We start from the raw sequence: 25,120 nt of genomic DNA, 5'->3' as shown, positions 1-25,120 counted from the left end.
TTGTAGTTCTGTGACCGCAGGCCTGACACCTGCGGTGGTGCATTTAGCTACTGCTCCACCAGGCCCGTGAACCGCCTGCACCTGAACCATCACCGATGCCCCGCACCATCCACTGCACGCCACAGGAGCTCCGGGCTCACGCCGGGACTGTAGGGACGGGTAATCCGTCCTCCGGGGTCGCTGATTAAGAGCTGCCTCCGGTCACGTGACGCGCCCGTTATCACGCGGGGGCGGATCACCTGACCAGGGTGTCACGTGGCCCGGCCCACTGGGAGAGAGGAGACCGGCGGGCTATGGCAGGCTCCGCGCTCTGGTTTTCGCTGCTGCTGGCGGCAGCGTTCGCTGGGCGGGCGACGGCCCTGTGGCCATGGCCCCAGTACATCCAAACCTCCGAGCAGCGCTACACCATCTTCCCGTACACCTTCCAATTCCAGTACCACGTCAGTTCGGCCGCGCAGGTAGGCTGCTCCGTCCTCGACGAGGCCTTCCAACGCTACCGTGACCTGCTCTTCGGTTCCGTGTCCTTCCACTTTCCCCAACCCATGGGTGAGTCGGACCTGTCCCGTCTCGTTCCCGGGCTCCGAGAGGGCCTTCCTTGGGACAACTCCCCCAAACCTCCTGAAACGCCATTCCTTTGGCTTTTGACCAACCCTCTAGTCTATCCCAGTCCTCTAGCCTCCACTTCCACCTGCCCTTTTTCTCCAGCTGTCCTGTCAGCCTCCCCAAGGATTAGTCCCCCACCTCCATTCACTGAGCTGACTTCTGCGGCCAGGGCTTATCCGGAATCCTGCCCTCGGGCTATGTATTTCACCAAAAATGTCTGCTTTAGGACTACAGTTCATTCAGGATAGCAAATTACTGAAAATACGGTGCCAGTAGACATCTGACCATGTTCAAGTGTCGAGGGTCCTAGTGAGGCTGTGACCAGGGCTGGGGAGAGGAGACCAGAGCTGACACTCAAAATTGGTTAAGACAAGACAAGAGAGATAAGCAAAATTACATAAAAGTATCTGACACATAACATATTAGGTAAATGTTTAAACTGTGAGAAAAATCATAGAACGCTTGCATAAGGAAATGTGTTTTGAGCAGCCACTTAAAGTGAAGTGGTGTATGTACAGAAATTGACCAGGACGGAAAGGACGGTATTCGAGGAAGGAAGGCAGGCTTAGGCAGAAGTACAAAGGGTTATGATTGAGCTCAAAGTTCTTGGCTGGTGTGTGTAGTGAGGGTGGGGGGCGCTAGGGAGGGGTGAGGTTGGGGCGAGTGTGGGATTGAAATGAAGAGTCGGGAGTGCTTTGGATATGGGTTTCATCTGAAATAACAGGGGCTGGTAGTTTTCTTTAAGGCAGCTGCTGAAAATTGTGTTTGAGGATGGTTATTTCACAGCAAATAGAAGAGTAGACTCATGAATAGAGTCAGCAATGCAAACAAATAAAATTCTAGCTTATGGGCTTAACATTTAGAATTTTCTCGAAACTCTCCTGGAATCTAGTTCTCTGGTTATGAGGTATAGGTGTTTATGGAGGGAAGCCATATTTATGGTTGAGCCGTATGGTAGTGTCATTTTTTCTGGCATTTTAAGTATGCTTAAATTATTTTCAAAAGTTGTTATATGAAGGACTTCCCTGGTGGTGCAGTGGTTAAGAATCCACCTGCCAATGCAGGGGATATGGGTTCGAGCCCTGGTCCGGGAAGATCCCACATGCCGTGGAGCAACTAAGCCCGTGCACCACAACTACTGAGCCTGTGCTCTAGAGCCCACGAGCCACAGCTACTGAGCCTGTGTGCCACAACTGCTGAAGCCCGCACGCCTAGAGCCTGTGCTCCACAGCAAGAGAATCCACCACAACGAGAAGCCCACCCATCACAACGAAGATTAGCCCACGCTCACCACAACTAGAGAAAGGCCACACACAGCAATGAAGACCCAATGCAGCCAAGAAATATAATTAATTTTTAAAAAGATGTTTAAAAAGTGTTGTCATTTGATATGTAGAATTAAAAGTATTTAATCAAAAAAATGGCACTTAGAGTGTGACAGATGATTTAGGGAAAGAAATAGCATCAAAGGTAGTTCTTCACTGGTAAGATGCATTAGGCCAAGGAGGACAAAAGGTATGCTCTTGTGTCCATGGTCGATCACATACTTCTCTGAATCCTTCATGACAAGTAATAGAATGCTTCACATAAAACTGGCACTCAGAATATGTTTATTTTGGTATAGAAAAGTTAGGGACTGACTTAAATCTGTCACCTAATTGGTGGTTTGGTATCTGCCTATTCCAGTGCTGGGCACTCAGTGGTTACAGGAAAAATATATGACCCAGTCCCAAGCTTTGCAGTCCAACTGGGGAATATGAAGCAAAAGGATACAGTGTGTTGAAAATGCTTAACAGACACAGGGAACTATATTCAATATCCTATAATAAACCATAATGGAAAAGAATATATGTATCGATACATATGTATAACTGAATCACTTTGCTATACACCAGAAACTAACACAACATTGTAAATCAAATATACTTTAAAATAAAAGGCTTAAAAGGTAATTAGAATGTTTACTAGTATTATATAAATTAGGATAATTTCTATGCTTCTAAAAATTAAGTCTTTACCTGCATTGCTATAGGACTAGAGTTGAATCAAGAAAAGAGAAATAGGTTATGTGACAATGGTGTGCTGTAAATTCCCTAATGAAACAGATTTAGAGACAGACAAGAAACTAAATACAATGTTTATTTCAATTTTTTACCTCCCTGTAAATGAATTTGCTCTATTAGTTGAGGGGTCTTATCCACTGACATAATGAAAGGTGTTTTGGAGGAACATTACCAAAGATAGACAAGTAACTTCTTTCTCTGAGGTTCCTCCTATGGAGTCTTCTCTTTGGAATACAGGTTCCTGGAGAGGCTTTCAAATGACTTGAGCCATAATCCTATTTCTGCAAAAAGAAGGAAGAATCTGTGGAGGAAAACAACATCAACAAAGCCCAAACTGTAGTATATTTCCCTATGGGGTTGATTTTAGTAAAGAAAACAACATATGCAAGTTAAAACTTAGCTAAAGCTTCTCCTCCAGATAACTTCCTTCCTTGTAGGCTTTGGGCCAGTGTCTTTCTTTTTTTTTTTTTTTTTTTTAATATTTGAATTTTGTTTTATTTATTTTTTATACAGCAGGTTCTTATGAGTTATCCATTTTATACACATCAGTGTATACATGTCAATCCCAATCTCCCAATTCATCACACCCCCACCCCAACCCCCCGCTGCTTTCCCCCTTGGTGTCCATACGTTTGTTCTCTACATCTGTGTCTCTATTTCTGCCCTGCAAACCAGTTCATCTGTACCATTTTTCTAGGTTCCACATATATGCGTTAATATTTGTTTTTCTGACTTACTTCACTCTCTATGACAGTCTCCAGATCCATCCACATCTCTACAAATGACCCAATTTTGTTCCTTTTCATGGCTGAGTAATATTCCACTGTATATATGGACCACATTATCTTTATCCATTTGTCTGTCGATGGGCATTTAGGTTACTTCCATGACCTGGCTATTGTAAATAGTGCTGCAGTGAACATTGGGGTGCATGTGTCTTTTTGAATTATAGTTGTCTCTGGGTATATGCCCAGAGATTGCTAGGCCATATGGTAATTCTATTTTTAGTTTTTTAAGGAACCTCCATAGTGTTCTCCATAGTGGCTGTATCAATTTACATTCCCACCAACAGTGCAAGAGGGTTCCCTTTTCTCCACACCCTCTCCAGCATTTGTTGTTTGTAGATTTTCTGATGATGTCCATTCTGACTGGTGTGAGGTGATACCTCATTGTAGTTTTGATTTGCATTTCTCTAATAATTAGTGATGTTGAGCAGCTTTTCATGTACTTCTTGGCCATCTGTATGTCTTTGGAGAAATGTCTTTTTAGGTCTTCTGCCCATTTTTGGATTGGGATGTTTGTTTTTTTAATATTGAGCTGCATGAGCTGTTTATATATTTGGGGGATTAATCCTTTGTCCCTTGATTCGTTTGCAAATATTTTCTCCCATTCTGAGGGTTGTCTTTTCGTCTTGTTTGTAGTTTGCTTTGCAAAAGCTTTTAAATTTCATTAGGTCCCATTTGTTTATTTCTGTTTTTATTTCCATTACTCTAAGAAGTGGATCAAAAAAGATCTTGCTGTGATTTATGTCAAAGAGTGTTCTTCCTGTGTTTTCCTCTAGGAGTTTTATAGTGTCTGGTTGTACATTTAGGTCTCCAGTTCATTTTGAGTTTATTTTTGTGCATGGTGTTAGGGAGTGTTCTAATTTCATTCTTTTTTTTTTTTTTTTTTTTTTTTTTACGATACGCGGGCCTCTCACTGTTGTGACCGCTCCTGTTGCGGAGCACAGGCTCCGGACGCACAGGCTTAGCAGCCGTGGCTCACGGACCCAGCCACTCCGTGGCATGTGGGATCTTCCCGGACTGGGACACGAACCCGCGTCGCCTGCATCGGCAGGCAGACTCTCAACCACTGCACCACCAGGGAAGCCCTAATTTCATTGTTTTACATGTAGCTGTCCAGTTTTCCCAGCACCACTTATTGAAGAGACTGTCTTTTCTCCATTGTATATCCTTGCCTCCTTTGTCACAGAGTAGTCAACCATAGGTGCATGGGTTTATCTCTGGGCTTTCTATCCTGTTCCATTGATCTATATTTCTGTTTTTGTTCCAGTACCATATTGTCTTGATTACTGTAACTTTGTAGTATAGTCTGAAGTCAGGGAGTCTTATTCCTCCAGCTCCATTTTTTTCCCTCAAGACTGCTTTGGCTATTTGGGGTCTTTTGTGTCTCCATACAAATTTTAAGATTTTTTGTTCCAGTTCTGTAAAAAATGCTATTGGTAATTTGATAGGGATTGCATTGAATCTGTAGATTGCTTAGGTAGAATAGTCATTTTCGCAATGTTGATTCTTCCAATCCAAGAACATGGTATATCTCTCCATTTGTTTGTGTCATCTTTGATTTCTTTCATCAGTGTCTTATAGTTTTCAGAGTACAGGTCTTTTACCTCCTTAGGTAGGTTTATTCCTAGGTATTTTATTCTTTTTGTTGCAGTGGTGAATGGGATTATTTCCTTAATTTCTCTTTCTGATCTTTCATTGTTAGTGTATAGGAATGCAAGAGGTTTCTGTGCATTTATTTTGTATCGTGCAACTTTACCAAATTCATTGATAAGCTCTAGTAGTTTTCTCGTGGCATCTTTAGGATTCTCTATGTATAGTATCTTGTCATCTGCAAACAGTGACAGTTTTACTTCTTCTTTTCCAATTTGTATTCCCTTTATTTCTTTTTCTTCTCTGATTGCCGTGGTTAGGACTTCCAAAACTATGTTGAATAATAGTGGTGAAAGTGGACATCCTTGTCTTGTTCTTGATCTTAGAGGAAATGCTTTCAGTTTTTCACCATTGAGAAGATGTTTGCTGTGGGTGTGTCGTATATGGCCTTTATTATGTTGAGGTAGGTTGCCTCTCTTCCCACTTTCTGAAAAGTTTTTATCATAAATTGGTGTTGAATTTTGTCAAAAGCTTTTTCTGCATCTATTGAGATGATCATATGGTTTTTATTCTTCAATCTGTTAATATGGTGTATCACATTGATTGATTTGCCTATACTGAAGAATCCTTGCATCCCTGGGATAAATCCCATTTGATCATGGTGTATGATCCTTTTAATGTGTTGTTGGATTCTGTTTGCTAATATTTTGTTGAGGATTTCTACATCTATATTCATCAGTGATATTGGTCTGTAATTTTCTTTTTTTGTAGTATCTTTGTCTGGTTTTGGTACCAGGGTGATGGTGGCCTCAAAGAATGAGTTTGGAGTGTTCCTTCCTCTACAATTTTTTGGAAGACTTTGAGAAGGATGGGTGTTAGCTCTTCTCTAAATGTTTGATAGAATTCACCTGTGAAGCTACCTTGTTCTGGACTTTTCTTTGTTGGAAGATTTTTAATCACAGTTTCAATTTCATTACTTGTAATTGGTCTCTTCATATTTTCTATTTCTTCCTGGTTCAGTCTTGGAAGGTTATACCTTTCTAAGAATTTGTCCATTTCTTCCAGGTTGTCCATTTTATTGGCATAGGGTTGCTTGTAGTAGTCCCTTAGGATGCTTTGTATTTCTACAGTGTCTGTTGTAATTTCTCCTTTTTCTTTTCTTTTTTTTTTTTTTGTGGTATGCGGGCTTCTTCACTGTTGCAGCCTCTCCCGTTGCAGAGCACAGGCTCTGGACGCGCAGGCTCAGCGGCCATGGCTCACAGGCCCAGCCGTTCCGCGGCATGTGGGATATTCCCGGACCAGGGCACGAACCCGTGTCCCCTGAATCGGCAGGTGGACTCTCAACCACTGCGCCACCAGGGAAGCCCCTCTCCGTTTTCATTTTTAATTTTATTGATTTGAGTCCTCTCCCTCTTGATGAGTCTGGCTTTATCAATTTTGTTTATCTTCTCAAAGAACCAGCTTGTGGTTTTATTGATCTTTGCTATTGTTTTCTTTGTTTCTATTTCATTTATTTCTGCTCTGATCTTTATGATTTCTTTCCTTCTGCTAACTTCGGGTTTTGTTTGTTTTTCTTTCTCTAGTTCCTTTAGGTGTCAGGTTAGATTGTTTATTTGAGATTTTTCTTGTTTCTTGAGGTAGGCTTGTATAACTATAAACTTCCCTCTTAGAACTGCTTTTGCTGCATCCCATAGATTTTGGATCATTGTGTTTTCATTGTCATTTGTCTCTAGGTATTTTTTGATTTCCTCTTTGATTTCTTCAGTGATGTCTTGGTTATTTAGTAACGTATTGTTTAGCCTCCATGTATTTGTGTTTTTTAAGTTTTTTTCCCTGTAACTAATTTCTAATCTCATAGCGTTGTGGTCAGAAAAGATGCTTGAAATGATTTCAGTTTTCTTAAATTTACTGAGGCTTGATTTGTGACCCAAGATGTGACCTATCCTGGAGAATGTTCCATGTGCACTTGAGAAGAAAGTGTAATCTGCTGTTTTTGGATGGAATGTCCTATAAATATCAATTAAATCTATCTGCTCTATTGTGTCATTTAAAGCTTGTGTTTCCTTATTAATTTTGTGTGGATGATCTGTCCTTTCATGTAAGTGAGGTATTAAAGTCCCCCACTATTATCGTGTTACTGTCGATTTCCTCTTTTATAGCTGTTAGCAGTTGCCTTATGTATTGAGGTGCTCCTTGTTGGGTGCATATATATATCTATGATTGTTATATCTTCTTCTCAGATTGATCCGTTGATCATTACGTAGTGTCCTTCCTTTTCTCTTATAACATTCTTTATTTTAAAGTCTATTTTATCTGATATGAGTTGCTACTCCAGCTTTCTTTTTTTTTGATTTATTTATTTTTAATTTTTGGCTGCATTGGGTGTTTGTTGTTGTGCACAGGGTTTTCTCTGGTTGCAGCAAGCAGGGGCTACTCTTCGTTGTGGTGTGCGGGCTTCTCATTGTGGTGATTTCTCTGGTTGTGGAGCACGGGCTCTAGGCGCACTGGCTTCAGTAGTCGTGGCACGCAGGCTCAGTACCTGTGGCTCGCGGGCTGTAGAGCGCAGGCTCAGTAGTTGTGGAACACGGGCTTAGTTGCTCCGCAGCATGTGGGATCTTCCTGGGCCAGGGCTCGAGCCCATGTCCCCTTCATTGGCAGGCGGATTCTTAACCATTGTGCCACCAGGGTAGCCCCTCCAGGTTTCTTTTGATTTCCATTTGCATGGAATATCTTTTTCCGTCCCCTCACTTTCAGTCTGTATGTATCCCTAGGTCTGAAGTAGGTCTCTTGTAGCCAGCATATATATGGGTCTTGTTTTTGTATCCATTCAGCGAGCCTGTGTCTTTTGGTTCAAGCATTTAATTCATTCACGTTTTAGGTAATTATCGGTATGTATGTTTCTATGACCATTTTCTTAATTGTTTTTGTAGGTCCTTTTCTTCTCTTGTGTTTCCCACTTAGAGAAGTCCCTTTAGCATTTGTTGTAGAGCTGGTCTGGTGGTGCTGAATTCTCTTAGCTTTTACTTGTCTGTAAAGCTTTTGATTTCTCCATCGAATCAGAATGAGATCCTTGCTGGGTAGTGTAATCTTGGTTGTAGGTTCTTCCCTTTCATCACTTTAGATATATTGTGCCATTCCCTTCTGGCTTGTAGAGTTTCTGCTGAGAAATCAGCTGTTAACCTTAGGGGAGTTCCTCTATATGTTATTTGTCGTTTTTCCCTTGTTGCTTTCGATAATTGTTCTTTGTCTTTAATTTTTGTCACTTTGATTACTATGTGTCTTGGCATGTTTCTCCTTGGGTTTATCCTGCCTGGGACTGTCTGCGCTTCCTGGACTTGGGTGGCTATTTCCTTTCCCATGTTAGGGGAGTTTTCAACTATAATCTCTTCGAATATCTTCTTGGGTCCTTTCTCTCTCTCTTCTCCTTCTGGGACCCCTATAATGTGAATGTTGTTGCGTATAATGTTGTCCCAGAGGTCTCTTAGGCTGTCTTCTTTTTTCTTTTTTTTTGCGGTACGCGGGTCTCTCACTGTTGTGTCCTCTCCCTTGCGGAGCACAGGCTCTGGACGCACAGGCTCAGTGGCCATGGCTCACGGGCCCAGCCGCTCCGCAGCATGTGGGATCTTCCCGGACTGGGGTGTAAACCCATGTCCCCTGCATCGGGCGGACTCTCAACCACTGCGCCACCAGGGAAGCCCTGTCTTCATTTTTTTTCATTCTTTTTTCTTTATTCTGTTCCATGGCAGTGAATTCCACCATTCTGTCTTCCAGGTCACTTATCCATTCTTCTGCCTCACTTATTCTGCTATTGATTCCTTCTAGTGTATTTTTCATTTTACTTTTTATATTGCTCATCTCTGTTTGTTTGTTCTTTAATTCTTCTAGGTCTTTATTAAACATTTCTTGCATCTTCTTGATTTTGCCTCCATTCTTTTTCCGAGTTCCTGGATCATCTTCACTATCATTATTCTGAATTCTTTTTCTGGAAGGTTGCCTATCTGCACTTCATTTGGTTGTTTTCTGGGGTTTTATCTTGTTCCTTCACCTGGTACAAAGTCCTCTGCCTTTTCCTTTTGTCTATCTTTCTGTGAATGTGGTTTTCCTTCCACAGGCAGCAGAATTGTAGTTCTTCTTGCTTCTGCTGTCTGCCCTCTGGTGGATGAGGCTATCTAAGAGGCTTGTGCAAGCTTCCTGATGGGAGGGACTGGTGGTGGATAGAGCTGGGTGTTGCTCTGGTGGGCAGAGCTCAGTAAAACTTTAATCTGTTTGTCTGCTGATGGGTGGGGCTGGGTTCTTTGGCCTGAGGCAGCCCAACACTGGAGCCTGCCCAGCTCTTTGGTGAGGCTAATGGCGGACTCTGGGAAGGCTCACACCAAGGAGTACTTCCCAGAACTGTTGCCAGTGTCCTTGTCCCCATGGTGATCCACAGGCACCCCCCGCCTCTGCAGGAGACCCTCCAACACTAGCAAGTAGGTCTGGTTCAGTCTCCTATGGGGTCATTGCTCCTTCCTCTGGGTCCCGATGTGCACACTACTTTGTGTGTGCCCTCCAAGAGTGGAGTCTCTTTCCCCTAGTCCTGTTGAAGTCCTGCAGTCAAGTCCCGTTAGCCTTCAAAGTCTGATTCTCTAAGAATTACTCCTCCAGTTGCCAGACCCCCAGGTTGGGCAGCCTGACATGGGGCCCAGAACCTTCACTCCAGTGGGTGGACTTCTGTGGTATGTGTTCTCCAGTTTGTGAGTCACCCACCCAGCAGTTATGGGATTTGATTTTATTGTGATTACGCCCCTCCTGCCATCTCATTGTGGCTTCTCCTTTGTCTTTGGATGTGGGGTATCTTTTTTGGTGAGTTCCAGTGTCTTCCTGTTGATGATTGTTCAGCAGTTAGTTGTGATTCTGGTGCTCTCGCTAGAGGGAGTGAGCGCACGTCCTTCTACTCCACCATCTTGAACGAATCTCTCCTCCAGTGTCTTTTTTTTTCCAAATTTTATTTATTTTTTGGCTGTGTTGGGTCTTCATTGCTGCACATGGGCTTTCTGTAGTTGCTGTGAGCAGGGGCTACTCTTTGTTGCAGTGCGTGGGCTTCTCATTGCAGTGGCTTCTCTTTTCGCGGAGCATGGGCTGTAGGCGCGCGGGCTTCAGTAGTTGTAGCGCATGGGCCTAGTAGCTCCGCAGCATGTGGGATCTTCCCTGACCAGGGCCCGAGCCCATGTCCTCTGCATTGGCAGGCAGATTCTTAACCACTGAGCCACCAGGGAAGTCCCATGGGCCAGTGTCTTTCTTTTTTTTTTTTTTAATTTTTTAAAATTTTTGGCTGCATTGGGTCTTCATTGTGGCATGTGGGCTTTCTCTAGTTGCAGCAAGCAGGGGCTACTCTTCATTGTGGTGTGCGGGCTTCTCATTGTGGTGGCTTCTCTTGTTGCAGAGCACGGGCTGTAGGCCTGTGGGGTTCAGTAGCTGTGGCACATGGGCTCAGTAGTTGCGGCTCACGGGCTCTATCTAGAGCACAGGCTCAGTAGTTGTGGCGCCCGGGCTTAGTTGCTCTGTGGCATGTGGGATCTTCCCGGACCAGGGCTCGAAGCCGTGTCCTCTGCATTGGCAGGCGGATTCTTAACCACTGCACCACCAGGGAAGTCCCATGGGTCAGTGTCTTTCTTAATCCAGCACAGCTTCTGGTTTTGATCTGATCCTGGAATTCAGTGAAGTTCATACTTAACATTTTCTAAAAAACAAGTCTAGTGTTGAGGTTCAACTCCATTCTGAGTCTTCCTCCAAGGGTTAGCTGTAGTCATTAATTGTAAATGATTTGTGGAAGTGTTTAGCATTTGCTACCTGTTTTGGAATTGACAGGTGTTTCTGCCAACTGGAGGGTGTGTGTTGCATGTTGTTAAACCTGTTAAATGGAATTATTTTAGATATTTGAATAAGCCTAGTTTTCTGTTTTGATTATTAAGCCACATCCTGTTTGCAAATCAAAGATCTGATTATCTGGGATTGCACCCAACTAATGTTGCGCCAAATACTTTTTGGGGTGCTTGATGGAGTTGATAAAGCCCAGGTAAAGTGACTAAATCTGATTATGTCATATGACTGCATTCTTCTTTGCTTTTCCTGAAACTAGTTGATTGAATCCATAGTCCTTAATGGTTATTATAAAGTTCCAATCCTGTTCTGATGTTCACACACACATCCATATGAGTTACTTAGGATGCCACTGTCCCTGAACAAAATAATTCCCACCACCCTTCCCCAGCCCTTTTATTCTAGAATGGAAGGAAGATTATTGTATGAGTATCTGCAGCCATTATCAATATTTGATTTGCTCATCCTCAGATATTAAGTGACCAAGTTAATAAGTGGCATAATTCATTATAATTTGAATCTCCTAAAATACCTCCTTTGGCCATTCCTTCTATACTTAACGCCCAGAACATAGTAGATACTTAATTATTTGTTGGCTATATTAAAATTAACTTAAAAGGGCTGCTTTGTATAAAAGTTTGTAAAAATGCGTCATGGTTTTTGTTTATTTCTAAGATCATCAAAAAGATGATTTGCAGGTTTCATTTAGAATTGATTGTCTCTTTCAAGTTTCAAATTTGGAATATAAGCATGTGACTCCACGGAAAGGAGGATCACACTATGCTGTGGTCCTAACTCAGGCTGCCCTTAACCCATCACAGAATTGGAGATGGATTGGAAATGCGTCTAGAGAGTGTAGGAAGAAAACCGATAAGGGGCAGCCTGGCTGGGGAGAAGAGTCATGCTGATCAGTTTTCTCCGCTCTAATTGGACTAGTGGCTGTGTACACTTTAACCTTTCCCATGACAAGGACAAGGCATAGTCCTGCAGAAGACTTACATATATTGTCTTAAAAGCAAAGAGAAAAGAATACAATGCAGGAAGAGAGTTTTGTAGTAGAATTATTTTTCTTGTGAAGGGGTATGCGGAGGACGGAGGGATACGTAAAGAGGAAAAAAAAATACAGTGATTTGGGAAGAATAGGTTGCAGGAGCATCGTTTTTAGTGAGGGGCAAAATAATTGTGTGCCATTTTGAATTCCTGGGCCTAGATTAGCTAGGCCTGCAGTCCTCAACCAGCCTCTCTTCTCACTGCTGAACCAAAGAAGCTCAGCTTGGTCAAGATGTGTGTGGGTAGTCTGGGCCTGGTTTATGAAAAATTCCAGTCTTATTTCCTTGAGCTATCGTTGCTTCCCCCTCACCCTGCTTGAAGACCTATCTCAGTAGAGGACTCAGGGTCTGAAACATGATTTATTCAGGAGTCAGCCAGAGAATGTTTATTAATCACTTCTTTAACTATGTGCCCTTGGCAAATCGCCTAACTTGCAAGCACCTACTGCTGCTTTTTTTTTTTTATGTGCCTACATTCCAAGCATTTCTGAGGATAACAAGGAGATAATGATGAGTGTTTTTACAAACTTTGGAGGAGGATACACAGCAGAAGGAAGAACTTGGTGATTTTAAAAATGAAACAAAATACAAATAAAACGTCTAAGCCACAGAGCTGCCTTTCCTCCCATCTCCTTCCACTCCACTTCTCACCTCCACACGGAAGAGTGAAGCAGGGCAGCTTTTTCCAGTTGATACCTTCTTTTTTGATACCAGTCCTTTTCCTAATGATTTGTCAACTGAAATAAAAATGCACAACGTGAGAGCTGTGAGTTTCAGTTTTATTTGGGGACTTACTGAGGACTGAAGCCCAGGAGACAGCCTCTCTAATAGCTCTGAGGAACTGCTACAGAGAGGCAGCCGGGGAGGTCAGCAAGCATATATGTGATTTTGGAGAAAGGGGTACATGCAATCAAGCACACATCTCGGTAGAAGGTTGCTGTTGGTCACGAGGAACAGATATCTTAATGATTTTAGTGCTTTTCTAAATATGGAAAGATGCAAGAAATTGGCTTTATAAAATTTTCTCCTGAAAATATTTAACTATCTGAAGCCGTTTTCCCAGAGTCCAGAGTGCCTCATTCCTGATCTCTGCTCTGAACTCCTGTCAGGGTGTGTTGAAGGTCAGCAACTTTATTGGCTAATCACCCAATTCTTGTAGAGCTGGATGGTGAGTGACATTCTTCAGGTAACAATTATACAGAAGGAAAGGAGCTTTGCTGCCCAACCAATACTTCTTTTAGAAATGAAAGAGGTTACTCTTACGTTTCTGCATTTTCCAAAATTTCTTCTGCTGGCCCTAGAAACAAGTGACAAGATTAGAGTCGATGTGCATCACCAAGAGGTTTATCCAATTGGATGAGAAGCTTTCTCCCACCTTTGTGGGGCCACTGAACACAAGGTCAGCTGTATAATTGTTACCTAAAGAATGTCACTTGCCATCCAGCTCTACAAGGATTGGGTGATTAGCCACTGCAGTCGCTGACCTTCTCAACACACCCTGATAGGAGTTCAGAGCAGAGATCTGGAATGAGGCATTCTGTGCCCTGGGAAAAGGAGGAGGTTGGGTCTGTAGAGGTGAGAGGTGTATATGTGAAGGATTTTCTATGATCTTCCTCAAGGCTTATGGTTCTGTAATCTGTTGTAATAGAGAAATGGGTTTGCTTTTCTTCTCTATCCCTGGCTGTAGTGAATAAGACCTATTACTGGGTCAGGAACTTCTCTCCTTTATTTCCTCTGCATCCGTTTTAAGCTGCTGTTATTGCTTAAGCTCTCTGGCCATGCACTCAACCCTGATCTCTAGCCAGCAGTGGGGTGCTATCGCTGTGTCCACATCTTGAGGTTGGCTGCGGCTTGGGTCTGGTGTGGAGCTCTCTCCTCTGGAAGTGTATGCTCAGATGGCAGGGTGCTTGTCAGCTCGGGTGTCAGTAAGTAGCCTCCCTTTCTTTTGTAAAGCTTTGGGTTGGGAGCAAGGGAGATGGCTCACCAGGTACACTGTGTCCTGGATGAAAAGTTTAACTGCTGTCCTATTCAACCTTGTCCTGGTAGTATGTAGTAACTAGGAACCCACATTTGTGGCTTTGGTCTTTTGACTAGGGCCACAATCCTAGTTTGAGGAAGCTTCAGAGTTCCAAGCCCATGTCCCTTTTATATGTTGGAGTGTCAGCCTGTTTGCCATACAGGGTGGCACCACACAGTAGTGGAGCCCTCAGGCTTCTGTAAGAAGCTCATGGAAAGCCCTCAGGGAAGCTGCTCTTATGGTGTGGTTATCCCACAAGGCACCCTGCCCCTGGGCTCCTCCAGCCAAGTGGCAAACATGACTTTTTAAGAAAAGGGAAGTAGGACTTCCCTGGTGGCGCAGTGGTTAAGAACCTGCCTGCCAAAGCAGGGGACACAGGTTCGAGCCCTGGTCCGGGAAGATCCCACATGCCACGGAACAACTAAGCCCACGCGCCACAACTACTGAGCCTGTGCTCTAGAGCCCGCAAGCCACAACTACTGAGCCCATGCGCCTAGAGCCCATGCTCTGCAACAAGAGAAGCCACCGCAATGAGAAGCCTGCACACTGCAACAAAGAATAGCCCCCGCTCGCCGCAACTAGAGAAAGCCCATGTGCAGCAACGAACACCCAACGCAGCCAAAAAATAAATAAATATTTTAAAAGAAAGAAAAAGAAAAGGGAAGTAGAAAATGGAAGGACACTAGCATTTATTGATTATCTGGCACTTGCTGTATGTTATGCCATCTAACCTTCATAACAGCTCTGTGAGATTGGTGTTATACTCATCTTTCAGAACTGAGACTCAAAGAGGTTAAGTAACATGTCCAGGGTTACACAGCTAGTAGTGGTGGAGCAGAAATTCCAGTCTGGTCTCTTTGTCTACCAAGATTTTGCTCTTTTCGCTGTGCAATTTTAGGGCAGTCTACTCATAAATACTTTTACCAAGCGTTATACCAATTAGCGATTTGGAAAACTACTGGCCTCTGGTAGGATTAAGCCCTGATCAGTAACTTCTGACAGCTAATTGCTTTAATCATTAGCACTCAAATTCTAAATACTTTGATCCCTGGCCCATTGTTTTCAGATTCCAGTAGTATTTCTAGCTGGCTTCCTCCCTTCCATTCATCCTTAGTACAAGCAGTTTTTATTAAGCAACAATAATTTGTCAGTAGCACTGGTTCAAGGAATATTAATGAGCTGCCCCTGTCCTTAAAGAATTTATAGTCGTATTCATACCAGAAACCTACAGTAATCAAAACAGTATGGTACTGGTACAAAAACAAACACATATTTCAATGGAACAGGATAGAGAGCCCAGAAATAAACAGGCGCACTTATGGTCAATTAATCTATGACAAAGGAGGCAAGAATATACAATGGAGAAAAGACAGTCTTTTCAAAAAGTGGTGCTGGGAAAACTGGACAGCTCCATGTAAAAGAACGAAATTACAACATTCTCTAACACCATACACAGAAATAAACTCAGAAAGGAATTAAAGATCTAAATGTAAGACTGGATGCTATTGAATGGGAGAAAATATTTGCAAATGATAATGACCGATAAGGGATTAATACCCAACATATGTAAACAGCTCATACAACTCAACATCAAAAAACAACCCAATATACAATAGCCCGGAGATGGAAACAACCTAAGCGCCCATCATCGGATGAATGGATAAAGAAGATGTGGCACATATTACACAATGGAATATTACTCAGCCTTAAAAAGAAATGAAATTGAGCTATTTGTAATGAGATGGATAGACCTAGAGTCTGTCATACAGAGTGAAGTAAGTCAGAAAGAAAAAGACAAATACCGTATGCTAACACATATATATGGAATTTAAGGAAAAAAAATGTCATGAAGAGCCTAGGGGTAAGACAGGAATAAAGACGCAGACCTACTGGAGAACTGACTTGAGGATATGGGGAGGGGGAAGGGTGAGTTTTGACAGGGCGAGAGAGAGTCATGGACATATACACACTAACAAACGTAGTAAGGTAGATAGCTGGGGGGAAGCAGCCGCAAGGCAAGGGATATTAGCTCGGTGCTTTGTGACAGCCTGGAGGGGTGGGATGGGGAGAGTGGGAGGGAGGGAGACGCAAGAGGGAAGACATATGGGAACATATGTATATGTATAGCTGATTCACTTTGTTATAAAGCAGAAACTAACACACCATTGTAAAGCAATTATACCCCAATAAAGATGTTTTAAAAAAAAAAAAAAAAAAAACCCCAATAAAAAATGGGCAGAAGAAATGAATAGACATTTTTCCAAAGAGGAAATGCAGATAGCCAACAGACACATGAAAAGATGCTCAGTATTGCTAGTCATCAGGGAAATGCAAATCAAAACCATAATGAAGTATTACCTCACACCTGTCAGGATGGCTGTCATCAAAAAGAACACAAATAACAAATGTTGGCAAGGATGTGGAGAAAAGGGAATGCTTCTACACTGTTGGTGGGAATGTAAATTGGTGTAGCCACTGTGAAAAACTGTGGAGGTTTCTCAAAAATTTCTATTTCTCTAAAAATAGAGCTACCATATGACCCAGCAGTTCCACTCCTGGGTATACATCTGAAAAAAACCAAAAACACTAATTAGAAAAGATACACGCAACCCAGTGTTCATAGCGGCATCATTTGCAATTGCCAAGATGTGAAAGCAACCTAAGTGTCCATCAACAGATGAATGGCTAAAAAAGATGGTGTGTGTGTGTGTGTGTGTGTGTGTGTGTGTGTGTGTGTGTGTGTAGACACACACAGTGGAATACTACTCAGCCATACAAAAGAATGAAATTTTGTGATTTGTAGCAACATAGATGGACTTGGAGGGCATTATGCTAAGTGAAGTAAGTCAGACAGAGAAAGACAAGTAGTGTATGATATCACTTATATGCAGAATCTAAAAAATACAATGAACAGTGAATACAACAAAAAAGAAGCAGACTCAGATATAGAGAACAAACTAGTGGTTAGCAGTGGGGAAGGGGGAGGGGCAGAATAGGGGTTGGGGAATGGGAGGTACAAACTATTGGGTATAAGATAGGCTCAAGGGTGTATTGTACAACACAGGGAATGTAGCCAGGTTACATTATTATTTTGTAATAACCTTAAATGGAAAGTAACCTTTAAAAGTATGAAATCTTTTTAATTAATTTTTTTTTTTTTTTTTGCGGTACGTGGGCCTCTCACTGTTGTGGCCTCTCCTGTTGCAGAGCATAGGCTCCAGACTTGCAGGCTCAGCGGCCATGGCTCATGGACCCAGCCGCTCCGAGGCATGTGGGATCTTCCCGGACCGGGGCACGAACCCGTGTCCCCTGCATTGGCAGGCGGACTCTCAACCACTGTGCCACCAGGGAAGCCCTAAATTAATTTTTTAAAAGACTTAAAAGAATTTACAATCTCTGGAAGTGGAAACACAGACATATGGTAAAGTGTGATTTTTGCTGATAACTGAGGTACAGGTGCTTTGGGAACACCTGACGTGTGTGCGTACAGGGGGTACATTTTGAGAAGACTTCCAGTAAGAGCTGTCTAATGAGATCTGAAAGGAGTTAATGGAGGTGGAGTTATTAATCCACACAGAAAGAAATGCATGTAGGAAAGGCCTTTAGGAAGAAGCTTCCATGACATATTCAAGAAACTCAAGGTCAGTGTGGTCAGTGTGAAGCACGCACTGAACTTGATGGATCAGCAAGTTCTGAAGCTAGTGAGGTGGTAGATGCAAGGTCATGAAATGGCCTGGTGAACTCTGATGAAGAACATGAACTTTATCCTAAGGTCAAGGAAGGCCAATAAAAGCCATTAAGCAGGATAAGTGATGTGACTAAACTCTGGCTGCATTGGGGATTGGTGGGGAATGGGACTAGAGGCAGGAAACCCAGTTAAAAGGCTCTTATAGTGGTCTAGATAAGAGATAAGAGTGGCTGAAGTGGGTTGACAGCTGTACGGACAAAGAAAGCTAGAAGGACTGAAGAAAAACTTAGCAAGTGGATGTCCATTGACAGATAAATGGATAAAGAAGATGTGGTACATATACACAATGGAATATTACTCAGGCACAAAAAAGAATGAAATAATGCCATTTGCAGCAACCTGGATGGACCTAGAGATTATCATACTAAGTGAAGTAAATCAGACAGAGAAAGACAAATATCATATATGATATCACTTATATGTGGAGTCTTAAGAAATGATACAAATGAACTTATTTATAAGACAGAAACAGACTCACAGACATAGAAAACAAACTTATGGTTACCAAAGGGGAAAGGTGGGAGGAGGGATAAATTAGGAGGTTGGGATTAACATATACACACTACTATATATAAAATTGATAATCAACATGGACCTGCTGTATAGCACAGGGAACTCTATTCGATACTCTAATAACTTATAAAGGAAAAGAATCTGAAAAAGAATAGATACGTGTATATGTATAACTGAATCACTTTGTTGTACACCTGAAACTAACACAACATTGTAAATCAACTATACTGCAATATAAAATAAAAAAATTTTTAAAAAGAAAAAAAATTCAGGAAGTGGAATGCTTGAAGGTGGGGGTTATGATGGAGAGGGGGTGTGAGCATTGGCTCCAGATTTGTGATTTAGTAATTTGAATGTGTTCAGCTGCCATTCACAAGGATAGGGAAAACAGTAGGAGAGCAAGGGAAGGAGGGAAGGAGTGAAAAGAGAGAGAGACAGAGAGATTGATTAAGAGCTTTAGAGGCAGATGGGAATGATTAAAAGTCAGTTTGATTTTGGACGTGTTGAGTGTGAGGTGTCTGTTTTCTAGCAGACAGTTCGCTATATGGTACTGAACTAGCCTCCGGATGGAGAGGAAGACTGGAGACCGGAATCCAAAGTCTTGGGTAAATAAAGAAGTGACAGGAAGTTGCAGAGTGTCGTGACAAGGAGAGGCTCAAGATTTTACAGCTGAATGTCATGAGCCACAGAAGAGAGGTTGTTGTTGTTGTTGCTGCCCTCGATGGTAGAGGGTGGATGGCCTGGAAGCAGCCCCATAGCTCAGCCCCAGAATGTGAGAGGAGCTGCCGCTCAGAGCAAGTGGTAGGGGCAGCAGTATCCTGGGGAGAGCCAGGCTTCCATTAAGGAGGAAGTAGAAAAGGCTGTGGGTGTTGGTAATTGAATAACCATGGAGTAAGGCTCCAGAGGGTTGGCAGGGATGGATGATGTGTAGTACAGGTGGCTTGGTGGGGAAGAGGAAACAACCCTTAGAGAGATGGGAGTGTGGGCCCAGAAATGAGCAGAGGTGTTTATGTACTGGGCAGAGTGACAAAGGATGATAGCAATATGACACAGTAGACTTCCATGACTATAAAACCATGCCAAGGAAACAAGTTCCAGAGGCAAGCAAAAGTTCATGTATGTATGTGTATGTACGTGTATATATATATATATATGTGAGAATTTACTATATGACAAAGGAAGCATTTCCAATCAAAAGTGAAAAGATGTATTAGTCAATAAATATGTAGGGATGACTGGTTATCCATTTGGAAAAATTTTAAATCTTTACCTCATGTCAAGCACAGAAGTAAATTCCAGGTGTATTCAAGATCTAAGGATATGCCGTAAAACTATTAGAAGGAATCAAAGGAATGATTCACGTAGTCCCAGGGTAGAGGAGGTCTTTCTAAGCAAGCCAATAAAGGAAACCATGAAGGAGAAGACTAACAGATTTGACTACATACAAATTAAAGCAAAAGAACCCATAGGTTAAAGGACAAAATGAGGCAAATATTTGCAACCTTAAAAGACAAGGTTAAAATCTAGAAACAGCTCTGCAAATCAATAAAAGAAAATTACCTTTAAAAAAAGTGCAATGGGGCTTCCCTGGTGGTGCAGTGATTGAGAGTCTGCCTGCCGATGCAGGGGACACGGGTTTGTGCCCTGGTCCTGGAAGATCCCACATGCCGCGGAGCAGCTAGGCCCGTGAGCCATGGCCGCTGAGCCTGCGCATCCGGAGCCTGTGCTCCACAACGGGAGAGGCCACAACAGTGAGAGGCCTGCGTACTGCAAAAAAAAGTGCAAAGACAAATGAACTTATGTACAAAACAGAAACAGACTCATAGACATAGAGAACAGACTTGTGGTTGCCAATTGGGGTGGGTGGAGAGAGGGATGGATGGACTGGGAGTTTGGGATTGGTAGATGCAAACTATTACATGTGTTTGGATATTACATATGGAATGGATAAACAAGGTTCTACTGTATAGCACAGGGAACTATATCCAATCTCTTGAGATAAACCATAATGGGAAAGAATGTAAAAAAAAGAATGTATATGTATATATGTGTATAACTGAGTCATTTTGATGTACAGCTGAAATTAGCACATTGTAAATCAACTGTACTTCAATAAAAAAAATGTTTCTGTTGGAAAAAAAAAGTACAAAGAATATGACCAGTAAATACAAAGCAATGCTCAAATTCAATCATTATTAAAGAAATACAAATTAAAACAATGCTGTATTTCTTTATCAATCAGGCTGGCACAGATGAAAAAGAAGTGACATAGTCTAGTTTTGGAAGGATGAAAAGATGGGCCCATGTATTTTGGCTCAGATAAACTAGTAAGTAATTTGGAAGAGTAATTGGCAGCATCAAAACTAAAAACTTTAATATTTTTGGCCTAGAATTTCCACGTCTAGGAATTTTCCTACCAAAATCTCTCACAACTGCTTTAACAAAGAATATATATATGAATATTTACTAGAGCATTGTTTATAATATTGAAAACTTAGAAGCATTCCCAAATGTCCACAAAGAGGAGAGAAGTTAGGATTTTCACCTTTTTAAAAATAATTAATTAATTAATTTATATTTTTGGCTGCATTTGGTCTTCGTTGCTGCACATGGGCTACCTCTAGTTGCGGTGAGTGGGGGCTACTCTTCGTTGCGGTGCGCGGGCTTCTCATTGTCGTAGCTTCTCTAGCTGTGGAGCACGGGCTCTAGGCACGTGGGCTTCAGTAGTTGTGGCACATGAGCTCAGTAGCTGTGGCTCGAAGGCTCTAGAGCGCAGGCTCAGTAGTTGTGGCACACAGGCTTAGTTGCTCCACAGCATGTGGCATCTTCCCGGACCAGGGCTCGAACCCGTGTTCCCTGCATTGGCAGGCAGATTCTTAACCTCTGCGCCACCAGGGAAGTCCCCCAGATTAAGTTTTAAAAGTAGAGGAAAAAAGAAAACTTTTAACTACAACTTTTACAAAAGAAGACAGAAAGGAGAATATTCAGGATTCACCTATGGGCTAGATGGATTGTATCAATATTTCTGAGTAGGTATTAGTAGTCTCTGGTGGGTGAAGAATCTTAGGACTTGTGGGAAGAGGCACCATGGTCTAGACTGAATCCAGCAGCACTATGGAGGGGCTCCAGGCTCAGGGCAGTTGGATTCTCAGACTCCCACTCTACAGGGAGAAGTCTGACAGGGGTGGTCTTGCCTCTTCCCTAGACACACCAATGCTCTTGTGTATCAGCTGCTTCCCAGGCTTGGAATACCTTTTCCCCTCTTGGTACCTGGCAAACACCAACTCAGTGTTCAAGGTCCTGCTCGTAGGTCCCCTTCCAAGGTTAAGCCTCCCTCTCTGCCTCCGGAAAGAGGCAACTATAATATCTACTGTAGCCTTTATCACACTGTTCTGTAACTGTTGTTTATATTCGTCTCTCCCACTAGACTGTGAGCTCCTCAAGGGCAGGGACCAGGGCTTGTTTTTCCTTTTAACTGCCTCAGCACCTAGAACAGGTCCTGATGCACAGTAAGTGCTCCATGTATCGTGGTTGGAATGAGTGGGAAATGAATGATTCCAAGGGCTGTCATTAGGCCAAGTACAGGGAGAGGAAGCCTGGAGGCCACGCATATGAAGCTGGGAGTGGCGGGGAGGGGGAGGGTGGGGGTGGGGGCAAAGTGGGCGTGGAGAACCAGCGTTGGCCCCAGTGAGCAGAGTGCCAGGACTGTGGGGCAGGATAGACCTGAAAGAGTGGGATGTGCCAAAGGCTGGATTGACTTCCCTAGTTTCCACTCCAGAAGCCAAACCACATGCCACTTTATAACCAAAGCGAGTGGTGTTTTCTTTATGCTGCTGAGATTCTGTGAATTAAACACACTGATATGGTGGAAATGTTTTGATTCACAGAGGAGCAGGGTGGGTCGAGGGACAGGCTATTATGCACTGAGGTAAAGACGTGGCTTCTGGGTACCCTGTTGCCGGAATGAGTTCTCCCTTCCAGAGAAGTAGAAAGACCTGAATCTTCGGATTTGTGGACCTAGGAGTTTTCAGAGCAGTGTCTGAAAAGGCTCTTTCTGGATGTCTGGGTGTCTTTTTACTATTCCCCACCCCAGTCCCAGAACTTCAGAAATATTAGGTTTGGGTGTATAAAAGTAATCTCTACATTAACTGTTTGCCATTTATATCTGATTATTGTATAGCACAATCATTATGCATATGTAGCATTAAATATGCATTTAAAAAATTCTAGTGTCATTCATTTTTTTTCCAGCAAACATTTATTGAATGACTACCGTGTGTCAGGCACTGGGAATACAAAGACACTGAGATTGGTCCCTGCTGTTGAGGAACTCACAGCCTTGGGGAGGAGACAGACAAATAAACAGCCTATATTAAGATATCTTTTATGAAAAATGTATGTATATGTTGCTTCATGATCACATAGGAAGGTCTCTTAGGAAAGGGTGGGGGACTGATAGAAAGTTTTAGAAAAGGAAAAGCAGAGCTGTTTCTTAATCAGGTGAGATGTGGAGGCAATGAAAAGTTTGTTTCAATTGGAGGAAGCAATACATGCAGAGAAAAAGAGGGAGAAAATGTGGCATTTTCAGAGTTCTGTAAAGAGTTCATTGTGCTCCTGTGAGAGTTCCCCCACAGGAGCAGAGAAAGGTGAGGGTCGAGTTCATATAATCATCCAGCAGATTCTGCACTTTATCCTGAGAGCTGTGGGGAACCATTGTAGGCTTTTGAGCAGAGATTTTCATTATCTGATTTTCATATTAAAAGATCACAAAGGATAAGAGATGGAAATGGGATATATATGGAGGCAGGGAGAGCAACTGGGAGATTTTTTTTACAGTCCAGGTGAAAATTCACAAGAGGCTAAATTAAGGCATTGACCCAATGTGGGTGGGAAGATGGTGGTGATGTCAAGAGCCAGGAAGGATTCTGTAGTTATAACACTTAGTTGGGTCTTTCTTTTTAACTGCTGTAATCTCAGTGTTTAGCACAGGGTTTGGCACATAGACAGTCAATAAGTATGAGTGAATAAACTTGCGCTCTACTCAGAAGGATGGAAGAAGGAAGAGGTTTCTGGTCTGGGTAAATCAGTAGATGGTGCTGTTATCAAACTGAGAGAGAAGGTCAGCCAGGAAGAGGAATGAAGAGTTAGTTCAATTCCGTATTTAAGATTTGAAGTGCTTTTGAGACATTTGAGTGGAGGTACTGTATGACTCTAGAGCTCCAGAAGAGTTGGCATGGAAAGGTAGATCTGAGAATCATCAGTCTACCATGGGAGTGGATGACATTGTCCGGAGAGCGTATAAAGTAAGGAGAAAAAGAGAAGTCTGGAACCCTGGGGATACCAGCACGTAGGGGTGGGTGAAGGAAAAGGAGAATGAGGAAGCATGTTCAAGGAGTTAGGAGGAAAACCAAGACAGAGCAGTGTCCCTTAAGCTAAGGGAGTTTAGTTTCAAGAAGGTCAGGGCTGTCTGCTGTCTGATGCTGCCAAGAGGTCCTGAAAGTGTTAGTACCATGCTGCCTCTGTACAGCAGGGATTTTTGTCTGTTTTGATCACTGTTGTATCCCCAGCACAGAATAGCCTGGCTCATGGTAAGCACTCAGTAAATAACTTGAATGAATGAATGAATTTGTTGAAAAGGATCCCTTGAATTTAGTTGCAGAACTACAGGCCCTTGGTGAAGTCATTTTCAAAGGAGTGATGGTGGAGGAAGCCAGATTATAGTGGACTGAGGAGTAGAAAGGTGGTCAGGAAGTGGCTACAAAGAGAGGACTAAGGATGGCCAACTTGATGAGCACCTCTCGTGTGCCGGGCACTGAGCTAAGCACTGCACACGCTTTAACTCATTTAATCTTCTCAACAGCCCAGTGTGGTAGGTACTGTCATGATCACCAGATGGGGAACCTCCAGCTCAGAGGGGAAATAACTTGCTCAGGGTCCCACAGCTAGGAGTGTTAGAACCCAGATTTGAGCCCAGATCTGTCTGACTTTGAAATTCAGCACTGAACTGCTCAGGTTCCATTTCCTCTAGAGTTTCTTTTGTAACTGGAAGGAGAGAGAGAGAGTGACTGTTTGAGATGACCTGGAGTCAAGACTAGGAAAGACTTGCAAAGATTTTAATGCCGATGGGAGAGAATCAGCGAAAAGAAATAATTTGAAGGTTTTTGGGGGAAAGGGAGATAACTTATACAAGAGGAGCCTGAGGAGAGTTGCAGAGCACAGGTGAAGGGAAGCCCCTTCCACCAAGGTAGGAAAAGGAGACGGTGAAGACCAGGTGTGAGTTGCAGGTATTTTTGTCAGGGAGGAGCGGGGAAGGTAGAGGTGGATGATTGCTGATTGTCAGCTGAGAGTAAAGGAGGTTGTGATCCAGTTGTGGACTTGAAGAAAGTGGTACCAGTCTGAAATAGCTGTTGCAGAGAATAGAAAAAAGCAGTGGTGGAGAAGCAGATTTTCACGATTGGCATCAGGGGCCCAGCCAAGATGAGAGACCAGGATAGGTGCACGGAAGGCAGATGTTAGATTGATCCAGGTTGAGGGTTTTGCCCACTGTGTGCAACCGAAGACAGGGACAGGCTGTTGAGAGTACTGGCTAGATTGTGTTTGAGGTGATGGGTCACCACATCTAGGGTAGCAGTGAAGGAAGTGAGGATGGGAGAGGATTGAGAAAGGGAATGGAAGGATCATAGTACTGGCATCTGGACAAAGTACAACAGCGGGATTTTGGTAGTAAAAGGGTCTAGGATTCCCTTGTTCTCGAGTTCCACATCCAGAGCTGACCTGTGATGAATAAGGCTAAATTGTGCTAAAAAGAGGGCACAAGGGTAGAAGACTAACTGTGGTTATCTCTTCAGAGAAGAAGAGGGGTGCCAAAGATAACCTTTTTTTTCTTTCTGCTG

The 25,120-nt window shown here is 42.8% G+C and overlaps 1 protein-coding gene across 1 annotated transcript in view; it reads left to right on the top strand.

Moving 5' to 3' along the window:
* Positions 1 to 257: 257 nt before the first annotated feature.
* Positions 258 to 25,120, top strand: part of HEXA (hexosaminidase subunit alpha) — a 39,070-nt gene continuing 14,207 nt past the window's right edge. Inside the window, exon 1 of the mRNA XM_065872817.1 lies at positions 258 to 546. Within this exon, the coding sequence (XP_065728889.1) occupies positions 294 to 546 (253 nt within the window). The 5' untranslated portion in view covers positions 258 to 293. The remainder of the gene's footprint in view (positions 547 to 25,120) is intronic.

Source organism: Phocoena phocoena, chromosome 2 (genome assembly GCF_963924675.1).
Source record: "Phocoena phocoena chromosome 2, mPhoPho1.1, whole genome shotgun sequence".
NCBI lineage: Eukaryota > Metazoa > Chordata > Mammalia > Artiodactyla > Phocoenidae > Phocoena > Phocoena phocoena.
Note: the sequence above shows the minus strand (reverse complement) of the source record. Positions and strands in the feature narration are given on the sequence as shown.